Source organism: Elephas maximus, chromosome X (genome assembly GCF_024166365.1).
Source record: "Elephas maximus indicus isolate mEleMax1 chromosome X, mEleMax1 primary haplotype, whole genome shotgun sequence".
Taxonomy (NCBI): domain Eukaryota; kingdom Metazoa; phylum Chordata; class Mammalia; order Proboscidea; family Elephantidae; genus Elephas; species Elephas maximus.
The window spans coordinates 152740732-152752116 of record NC_064846.1 but is presented as its reverse complement, the minus strand read 5'-3'; the positions used below and the strand labels follow the sequence as shown (position 1 = coordinate 152752116).

The 11385-nt window shown below is 44.1% G+C and overlaps 1 protein-coding gene across 1 annotated transcript; it reads left to right on the top strand.

The window, feature by feature from the left end:
* Positions 1–5547: 5547 nt before the first annotated feature.
* Positions 5548–6555, top strand: LOC126068867 (melanoma-associated antigen B18-like). The gene has a single exon (XM_049871557.1). The coding sequence runs from the start codon at positions 5548–5550 to the stop codon at positions 6553–6555; it is 1008 nt and encodes a 335-aa protein (XP_049727514.1).
* The last annotated feature ends 4830 nt before the right edge of the window (positions 6556–11385 follow it).

Sequence of the window (11385 nt, the reverse complement as noted above, 5' to 3'; positions counted from 1 at the left end):
TAAGGGAGCGGCACCAGAAAATCTGGTAATGAAATATGTTTTACTTCAATATTTCAAAAAATCAAAATTAATGCAAAAATCCACTGTGAGTAAAATATCAAACTTTTAAATAGAGACAGGATCCATGGGCTGAAATCAGGGTTAGGTAAGTGAGGCACTCATTTTCAGGATCATGCAAGCACAGGGTCAGAGTCTGCCTTTATTTAAAATTTTTATATTTTGCTCTTTACTCACCACGCCCTACTGTCTCACTCATTACACTGCCCTAACTCAATAACACGTACCCTTTGACTTTTCCTTGTCTTCCTTATACTACGAGGTATTAACATAGTCTCTGATTTCTGAAATGAACTCTCTAGTCAGTTATTTTTGCTGCCTGGCAAGTGGCAAAGTTATGTGTTCTAAAAATACAGTTCTCTGGATCTGGCAGATTGGCTTCTGGCTATGTTAGCCGGAGAATTGAAGACAATGCATCCATTCCACAAAAGTGGCTTTGAACACTAAGATCTTCTGTTTCTCTTTAATATCACTGATCTTAGCTAAAGCATATATCTTAGAGAATGAGGCACGGGGATGAGGAAGGAGGCCATCAGAATTTCAGTCTTTCATTGGCACTGAGGTCATTGAAATGGCTGAAACAGTATTGGAAAGCAGCAGGTTTGAGGGTGGACGGTTAGTTCAAGGTGAACTAGAGCGGAATCAGGGAAAAGGTGGAAAAGTCTTCAGCCACCAAAAGACTAAATTTGTTGTCGGGACCAGATCACTCCAGGTGCCTTATCCTGATTGAGAAGGTGTTATTATACCATTCAGACAAGAGTTGGGCAGGGGTAAGGAGTGATGGTAGACAAAGAGATCAAAATTTAGTTCTAAGAGCCGAATGGTGATAAACCTAGGTTTATATACTAAGATTCCTTACCCACAGTTTGACTGTCTTTGCTGTACAACAGTCTATATTTCTAGGCTTCTTAACCTAGAAACATGTCCAAAAATCTGCCTGCTTGAGAATATCCAATAAAAAAATCTAAATGTTTATTAAAAAGTGAAATCAGAAATGAGAATTTCTTTTAATAAAATGGGACAAACGATTAACATATTTATTCAAACAAATCAGATATTTTGCATTCCCCACATTAATGGAGTCTTGATATAAAGTCCATTACAACAGCCCTGTATTGAATAGATTTGTGGGCCCAGAGGAAATTTATTTTTTAGGTCTCCATGTGTACAAGATAGTATCAGCACACACACCACTTTCCATACACACGTAAGGTTTTTTAAGAAATAAAATAAAACTCAACTGGCATACTGCTGGTTCACCACCAATTGCTGGGGAGTCGATTCTGACTGATAGCGATCCTATAAGGCAGTAGAACTGCCCCATAGGGTTCCAAGGCTGTAATTCTTACGGAAGCAGACTGTCACATCTTCCTTCCGCAGAGCAGTTGGTGGGTTCGAACCACCAACTTTTTGGTTAGCAGCGCAGAGCTTTAACCACTGAGCCACCAGGGCTCCTTTACTGATGGTTAGCTATGTAGAAATAACACTGAAACTACAGCCTTTCAAAGGAAGAAAAAAGAAAAAAAAAGATTTTTTTTTTTTTTAGGAAGAAAGCATTGAATAAACCAAAATAAAATTTTCCATGGATTCCAAAATTATCACCATCTGTAAAGGCACAAGTAATATGTTACTGAATAAAGACTAGGGCTTGAGCACTGATGATTCCAATACTGCCCATCAATAATCATTAATAATAGATCAATTATTCAACCAGTTATAACTAACTTCTGGTTTTGTTTTCAAGCAAGAGTTTTTTGTTGTTGTAGTTACTAAAAATTACCAAAAAACACAATAAAATTCTGGACTCAAGAGTTGCTTACGTTGATTAGGCAAAGAGAGATTTAGTGTTCTTAATCTACTACCTATCTCTTTGGCAGTAAACCCACTTCCGTGGAGTCAATTCCGACTCATAGTGACCATATAGGACAGAGTAGAACTGCACCATGGAGTTTCCAAGGAACGCCTGGCAGATTCGAACTGCCGAACTCTTGGTTAGCAGCCATAGCACTTAACCACTACGCAACCAGGGTTTCCCTCCAGGCAGTAAGATGGGGCAATTATAGTGCTCACCTTAAGAAAACCAAACGGTGAACAGCAAAACATTCTACCTATAGATGTATATTCAGCTAATCATCTCAGAAGGAATGATAGAATTGGAGAATTACCATTCTGTAGCCCTTAACAGGGCCCTGGTTGTGCAGTGGTTAAGAGCTCGGCTGCTGATCAAAAGGTCAGCACCAGCCACCCTTGGAAACTCTATGGGGCAGTTCTACTGTGCTATATAGGAGGGTCGCTATGAGTTGGAATCGACTCGATGGCAACAGGTTTGGTTTTGGTTTGGTAGCCCTTAATGGATTAATAAATAAAGGTGATGAACCTCAAATGATTACCAATACCATCGCAAAGGGAGACAAGAGACATCATGTACTTTCTTATGTAATGGAAGTACACAGCATCACATCTAGAGTGCTCTTGCCAAAAAACAAACAAATAAACCACAATCTGAACAAGGATCACCTGTAACTACTGAGGATTGTTGATGGCAAGAACCAAATCTATTGGGTTCATTTTTCTTCTCTCTGTACTGTTGTGTATGTTTCAGAATTTCATTCTAAATTTTAATTTTATTATAAATACCATGCCTTTAAATTTGATAACTCAATTGAAACAGTACAATTTTTAGCAAAATATAAATGACTAAAGGACTCTATGAAGAAATAGAAAACTTGAATTGAACAGTACGAACTGAAACTATAGTCCAAACCTAAGATACCTTCAAAATATTCCAGGACCAGCCAGGTTTGTAGACCCATTATATCAAACGGTAAGGTCAAAACGTTGTTGTTACTGTTGTGTGCTATCCAGTCGATTCTGACTCATAGTTACCATCTCATATAAGGATGGGAAATTACTCAATCCCTTTAACAGGCTAGCTCCACTTTTTACAAAGATCAGATGAGGGTGCCCCAATAAAGGAACACTTGAGCCAAGTTCACTCACATAGAGACAAATATCCTAAATAAATTCACAGCAGATCTGATACAGCAGAGAATTAAATGACGAAATAGGCTGTGCCCAAAGAATACAAAGGTCATGTCGCATTAGAAAAAACTGTGAATTGGAATTCACTACAAAAACACAGGAAAGCCTTTAATCACGTACAGGGGTAAAGAAAAAGCCTTTGGTAAAAATTCAACCCCATTCACAGTACGTAGTAACTTTCACCAAACTTACATTAGAAAGGAATTCCCATTTTGTAAAATCTACAGCAAACATACTTAAATGTGAAATATTAGTAACATTTCCAAGAAAGTCCAGAACAAGATACAAAGGCTGGATACTGACTGTACTGTTCAAACCTGGTCTGGGATGCATAGCCAGTGCGCAGCCATACACAAGAATGCCAAAATAAATCAGAAGTATGAATGATGACAAGAAAGAGATACTATGATTGTCTAATTAAAAAATCCAAAAGAATCAGCTCAAAATATTCAAACGTACAAGAAACTTCAGAAAGCTCGCGTAGAAGATCACTACAGCAAAATCAGGAGTCTGGCCACACAAAATAAATAACTTATTAGAACATGTAATGGAAAATATATCATTCAAAAACAGCAGCAACATCCAAAATATACCTAAAAAGAAAACTAACAAAAATATACATGACCCTTATGGAGGCAACTCTAAAAGTTTGCTGACAGAATTAAGTAACCCCCAAAAAACCAAAAGGGTTGCCGTCGAGTCAATTCCGACTCATAGCGACCCTACAGGACAGAGAAAAACTGCCCCACAGGGTTTCCAAGGAGCACCTGGTGGATTCGAACTGCTGACCTTTTTGGTTAGCAGCCGCAGCTCTTAACCACTACACCACCAGGGTTTCCGAATTAAGTAAACCAAAAAAAAAAAAAAAAACCAAACCCAGTGCCGTCGAGTCGATTCCGACTCATAGCGACCCTATAGGACAAAGCAGAACTGCCCCATAGAGTTTCCAAGGAGCGCCTGGTGGATTTGAACTGCCAACCCTTTGGTTGGCAGCCGTAGCACTTAACCACTACACTAAGTAAAAGAAGTCCCAAGTGGAGCGGTCCAAAAAAAAAAAAAAAAAAAACCAAACCCGTTGCCTTCGAGTCGATTCCGACTCATAGTGACCTATAGGTCAGAGTAGAACTGCCCCATAGAGTTTCCAAGGAGCGCCTGGTGGATTTGAAGTGCTGACCTTTTGGTTAGCAGCTGTAGCACTTAACCACTATGCCACCAGGGTTTCCTAATGGAGCGGTAAAAATGGAGCGGTATACAATGTTTATTCACGAGGAAGAGAACACTGTAGAGATGTCAATACGAAACCAAACCCGTCACCTTTGAGTCAACTCCTACTCAAGGCAACCCAGTTCTCCTTAAATTATTTACAGACTTAGTGCCTTACCTGAAGGGGTGGCCTCGGGTCAGGAGAGAAGTGGCCCGGCTCCTAGCAGGGGTCAAGGTAAGATGCTGAGTGAGGACCGAGGGTTCTATCCACCCGGAAAAGAGGGGCCCACAGAGCCCTGCGCCATAGAGCTCCATCTCCACAGAGCCCCAAGCCTCCAGAGCGCTACCCTCTCAAAGCTCTGTGCCCTCAGAGCCCCGCCCGCTCAGAGCCCCGCCCTCTCAGAGCTCCGCCTCTACTGTCGCCTTGGAAGGCACCTTGCATGGCTGTTAGGCTCAGGATCACCCTTACTTGGGCCTAGAACGTTTTGAGCAAATAAGGGCCTTGATCTGAAGCTGGCTGATTCTGCACAGCAGGGCCTGCCAGGAGTCAATAAAATGCCCCTATGAAAATTTTCCGGAACACTCCTTTCCTCAGAACGGAGAAAGCTTTATAGAGTCCCTGATGAGAGCCCCGGTAGCCCCAGGACAGGGGTAACCGGAAGTGGCGTACGCTGATTTCCGCCTTTGGAGGCCAAGCGGAAGGACGTTTTGGTCTAAGTGCTGGGGCTTCAGGTCGGCAGAAGGAGTTCTAGGACTGAAGAGGTGTCAAGGTGCGCATCTCGAGTTAGAACTTAGGGGACATACTCCCCCCCTGAACAGAGGAGGCCCGATGGAGCCCCACCGCGCTCCAATCCTCTTATCAGCTCTGGGAAGGCCAGCGGCATGGCTGTTAGGCCCAAAGCCCCCTGAGCTGGCCTTGGGAGGTTGTGGGGGGGGGGAGGGAGGAGGCCTTGATCTAAAGCGGGCATTCTCAGACCAGCAGGAGTCAAGGCGAGTATTCTGAGTTAAAACTGAGGTGACAACCCCCCACAGAACGGAAAAGGCCTCACAGAGTCCCACCCACCCCTGCTTTGCTGGTTCCTGGAGCAGTATTAGATAGGTACCCTGCAGAATTAGCCTTTCTTGGAGCCAAGGTAGAATCTCCCCACTGAGGCTCCACACACCATCTTATCCTCTCTCTTTTAGGGTGACCTCTTTATCAACCCAGCTCTCGGCACTCCTGCCTCCTGCCCTTGATAAGAAATCATGCCTCGAGGTCAGAAGAGTAAGCTCCGAGCCCGTGAAAAACGCCGCCAGACCCGAGGTGAGACCAAAGGTCAAGGGGATCCTCAGGCTACTGCAGTGGAGGAAAAAGCCTCCCCCTCCTCTGCCTCTCCTCTTTTGGGAGACAGATCCCAGAATTTGCCTACTGCTGGTACACGAAGCCCTCCAAAGTTTCCTCAGAGAGCTGCAAGTGTTTCATGCGCAGATTCAGATGAAGGTGCCACTGGCCAAAATGAGGAAGGTCCAAGCTCCTCACAGGCCAGTGAGAGCTCATGCGAAGATCCATTAAACAAAAAGGTGGTATTGCTGGTGCAGTTCTTACTTCGCAAGTATCACGACAAAGAGCCAATCACAAGGGCAGAGATGCTGAAGTCTGTTGTCAAAAAGTACAGATGTCACTTCCCTGAGATCCTCAAGAGAGCTGCTGAGCACATGGAGCTGGCCCTTGGTGTTGACCTGAAGGAAGTGGATCCCATCAGGCACTGCTATGCCTTTGTCAGCAAATTGGATTTCACCGCAGATGACATGGTTATCGATGAAGAAAATGTGCCCAAAACCGGCCTCCTGATGATTGTGCTGGGTGTGATCTTCACAAAGGGCAACTGCGCCACTGAGGAGGAGGTCTGGGAAGTGCTGAATATGATGGGGGTATATGCTGACAGGCAGCACTTCCTCTATGGAGAGCCCAAGAAAGTCATCACCCAAGAGTTGGTGCAGATGAAGTACCTGGAGTACCGGCAGGTGCCCAACAGTGATCCTCCACGCTACGAATTCCTGTGGGGTCCCAGAGCCCATGCTGAAACCAGCAAGATGAAAGTCCTGGAATTTTTGGCCAAGGTCAACGATACTACGCCCAGTGCCTTCCCATCCTGGTATGAAGAGGCTCTGAAAGATGAGGAAGAGAGAGCTCGAGCCAGAATCGAAGCCAGGGCTCGCAGTAGTGCCAAGGCCAGTGCACGGTCCAAGGCCATGCCCTCCTGCCCCAAGTGATGTCTAAAGAAGAGTCTTCACTTTTTGGTTAAAAAGGGTTGTCAGCATTCTAATAGTGGAGGGCCAGGTTAGGGTTGGAGAGAATAAAATATATATCATCTTTGTGTTCCTGTTCTATATGGGTAACTTGGACTTTTACCTTTCTCTTTTTTTTTTTAAGGTTAAATTTTAAATGTTGAAGTCTGAAGTAGATTCTTTATGGGGAAAAAAGGGCAGTCAACATTCTAAGTAGTGGAGGGCCAGGATGGGGCTGGAGGAAACACACAGTATCTATCATCTTTGTGTTCCTGTTCTACTTGGGTAACTTGGAGTTCTTTCCCCCTTCTCTCCCTCCCTCCCTCTATCCTTCCTTTCCATCCTTCTTTCCTTCCGTTACATTTCAAATGCAGTTCCTTTTAATAGAAGGTTTAAATAGCTTCAGAATCTAGGTTTATGCATGACTGGTTACACATTTATTTCTGTTTAATAGATATAAGAGTAGGAGTTTTGTTATTTTGTAAAACAAATTGGGAAACCTTCCTTCATATTTAGTGATCCAGAGCAAGATAATATGGCATTGGAGTAGGCACTTCTTGGAAATGTGAACGCAATCAACAATAAAATAGTTGGGCTCAAGAAATGGGAAAAACAAAGGCAAAAGATGGTCAGTTCTTGGTTTCCCATATCCGTTCTAGTCTGTCGTTTGGTAAAAATAAAAGATACATACCAGCGTTTGCTTAACTTATTCAAGAATGTAGGAAAAATAAAAATTTTCTGACTAGAACTCACACTCACTGGCTTATTCATTTCTCAAATGTTAATTGATCATCTGCTTTTTGGAAGTCACCTTGTTAGAAATGGGGAAACTAGGATACAAAACCCCCAGCCCCTGCCCTGAGAATTTTACAGTCTAGGAGTAGGAGTAGCAATCCTATAGGGAAGATGATGACATACCCTATAAGACCTAAAGGACAAGTATGAAGAAGGGGTAAGGAGGCTGGTGGTGAAGAATGAGAGGCTGGGAGGGTGTCCAGTTGAAAGCAGTGGAGTGCAAATGCCCTAAGGCAAGGGAGGGTGGGGCTTGGGGACACTGCAAGTCCTTCAGTGGGACATACTTTTAAGTTAAACTGGGTGATGGGCTAGACGAAGCTGTGGGAGTGGTGAGCAGGGGCCAGACCCCCAGATGGTGTGTCTCAGAGTTGAGAGACAAACCCCAGGAATAGAAAACTGGTCTTAAGATTTATTTTGTGGTCATTGATAAACCAGAGAAAAATCTCCAGCTGGGGCAGGATTGGAAAGTGACCTGTGCTCTTGTCCCAGTGCACTTGAACCCAGAGCACAAAGTAGTTTTATGCACGTCGTTCCTAGGGAGTTGCTGAGAAATAAATATGATACTCTCTTGGAGTGAGATGCCCAGAAGCTACTGGGATGATACTCTTTTACCCTGGCCTGGGAGAACTAGAGCCCATTCCATTAAAAGGACATTTTAATTAGGTTATCTTGAGTGCAATTTGGCAAACTCTAAGGGAGGGCTAGATTTATGGTGAGAGTGAAATGAGTGAAATAGAGGTGGTTTGAAAGGAAAGGCAGTTAGGAGGGACAGAAGCTGTTGATCCTTGACAAATTCTAGAGGCTTTGAGCTGCATCAAACGGGGGAAGATTCCCCCACACCCAATTTAAATAACATCTGTTCTAATAGGGGAAATTTTACTTTGTTTTACTTGCTAAGCAGCATTCTTGGCTGAGTTGGTGTTATTTTACCCAGAAAACTACATACCCCCGAATTAAAAAAAAAAAATCCCCAGAGGAGAGGGTGGTATCATCTGGGGGTAATAATAACCATAGTATTAACTACCATTCATTTAAAAAAAGGACCTAATATTTGCCTGGAACATCTCTGGAACCTGACCAGCTCTTCACTGTCTCCTCCTCTGGAGGATGCACCTGCTGGCAGTGGAACAGACAGCCCAGAATCACCTGCCCTGCCCCTGACTTAGAGCCTCTAATTGCCTCCAGAAGTCCCAGACAGGTCCCAGGTCTCTATCCCTGTCAGTGGAACCCCTGACAGTGAAGTTTAGACAGGCGATCATCATGTCTCCCCCCACCAGACATCTCCACCACACTCCCAAAGTGTGTTCCAAATGGGCTGGTGATTAGAGTCTGATTTATGATTTTGCACAGAATATACCAGTCCTTGGGCTATAATATGGGTTCTCCATGAGTCGGAATCGACTCAACGGCAACTGGCAAGGCCGCCTTCACGCTTTTCTTCCATTCAGCAGCAAACATGAAGGGCCTGTATTGAGATGATGGAACCACATGATGGAAGAAGCAGCCTTGCTATCTGAGTTACCTGATAGCAGAGCGCCCGTGCCAATCGCAGCAGATTTTATGTGCAGGAGAGATAAAGTTTTGTTGTGTTAAGCTGTTTAGATTTCAAGTTTTCTCTGTTGCTACCTAGTAGTTATTTGGTGGCACAATCAAGCGTTCCACTACTGAGAGGCACCTCAGAAGACAGGCCTGGCGACCTGCTTCCGAAAGGTCACAGCCTTGAAAACCCTATGGAACAGTTCTACTCTGCACACGTGGGGTCGCCATGAGACGGAAGCGACTCAAGGACAACTGGTTTAGTTTTTTGGTTTTACTATTTTTGTGGTTGTATTTTTGTTGTTAAGACATTTTATTTTATCAATCTTTTGAAATTTTGGTCAAACTTTGGAGTGAAACATATTGTCTCATTGTTATTTTCATTTCAATTTCCCTTTTTCCGCACTAGGTTAAGCAGAGAATTTAATTAATCCCTCATCCGTATAAATTTGTATTCCTGCAATGATATCCTGAGTACAAGGATTCACCTAGGTACGTTTTATATTCAGAAATATCAAGAAGACATGTCCCCTCTACTTAGAGAAGTAAGGGCTCAATCAGAATGACCAGGTGCCAGGAAATGGAACCAGTGAGGATCCGAAGGCAGAATAACTGTCAGAGTCCAGGAGAGAGATCACATGCAAAACCCAGGGCAGGCTGGCAGTCAGGGTTCTGAATCTAGAGTTAAGCATATGGTAGAGAAGGGGCCACAAGGAGAGAAGGTGAGTGTCTTAGTTACCTAGTGCTGCTATAACAGAAATACCACAAGTGAGTGGCTTTAACAAACAGAAATTTACTTTCTCACAGCTTAGGAGGCCCGAAGTCCGAATTCTGGGCACTAGCTTTAGGGGAAGGCTCTCTTTCTGTCCATTCTGGGGGAATATTCTTGTCTCAGCTTCTTTTTGGCATTCTTTGGAGATCTCCACGTGGCATCTATCTTTCCTCCATTCCTGCTTTCTTGCTTCTGTGCATGACCTACTCTTTTTTATAGCTCGGAAGTGATTAACTTAAGATACACCCTACATGGATATGGCCTTATTAACATAACAAAGGAAACCCTGTTCCCAAATGAGATCACATCCACCTTTATAGGATTGCCGCACATATTTTGGGGGGACACAACTCAATGCATAACAGTGGGGATCTGGGTCGAGGATCTAGGACAACTTAGATGAATAGCCTTGAGAAATCGCTGAATTACTAACGCCAGCTAGAAGCTGCAAGGTGATTTGAGTAGATAGGTCTTCTGGATGAAAGGACCGGAGGCATGCCAGACACCCTGCCCTACCTTCGAACCCCCTTGAATGCTGTCAGGCAGAGTACAGCTCCCCTACGTCATCCAGCGGTGCTGCTGATAGATTCTGGGGGAGCCAAATCTCTGGGCTACTCGGGTGGTTCGGCGCCTCCTTACCAGTGAACCGGTTGCTGTGGAGTCCGTTCTGACTCATGGTGACCCCATGTGTTTCAGAGTGGAGGTGCGCTCCATAGGGTTTTCAATGGCTGTGATCTTTCCCAAGTAGATTACCAGGCCTTTCTTCCGAGGCGCCTCTGAGTAGATCCGAACTGCCAACCTTTTAGTTAGTAGCTGAGTGCTGAACCCTTGCACCACCCAGGAACTCCTTTTGATGCCTGCAGAGACTGGTATTTCTACCCTGTGTACATGGACCCCCTCTGTTGAGGTTGGAGTTATGAGGGTGGGTGGGGTTGGTGACTGATGAAAGTTTAAATAAGCCAGGAGTAAAAATAAACAGTGGAAAGAAGCTGCAAGGAGGAGAAAATTGGAGGGGGAATGCCCTAGTGCTAATTAATTACCTCAGTGATTATGCACATAAATGGCTGGGTGTAGACATGTCTTGAAAAATGATCCAGATGTTGTCCCCCAGCTCAGTCTGCCTCCTAGGGTTCCTGAAGTCTTGGCACACCAGAGGGTACATGTCCTGAAACTGTATTTGGTTGGCCTTATGTTGCCACCAGATACTTCCTGAGCTACGGGGTTGGTTTAAGGTGCAGACATTTTCAGAGTAGATGGAGAACTCATGGGGATGGCACAGTTCCTTGTTAAACTAACTGGAGGGGACAGAGATGTATGGAAGTCCAAGACTGATCTTTATTATTGTTATAATCAGGGATGGATTACCCAATAAGCAAGGTAAGCACGTGCTTAGGGCATCAACAACACAGCGGCACCAGTTGTCCAAAGCAAAGACCCACAGATGCCAAGCAGACCGGATACAAGGAAAAGCGAGCACCTCAGAGGAAGGGAACTGGCAGGGCACTAAATGAAACTGATGCCAGCTCTAGTGCGTGAGAATGTGCCTGCGGGAAATAAAGTTCACGCAGGGTCACAAGGGCACCCATGCACAAGGTCGTTTAAGCTACGAGGCCCCTACAGCTTCTTTTTGTAGAAAATGTCATATATAGTAAAAATCTTAGTACCCTGCATCTATTGATAATTTTATAATCCAGTTCATCTCATTCCGCTAA

Excerpts from the sequence above, each read along its gene's own strand:
- LOC126068867 (XM_049871557.1), top strand. The coding sequence starts at position 5,548 with ATGCCTCGAGGTCAGAAGAGTAAGCTCCGAGCCCGTGAAAAACGCCGC.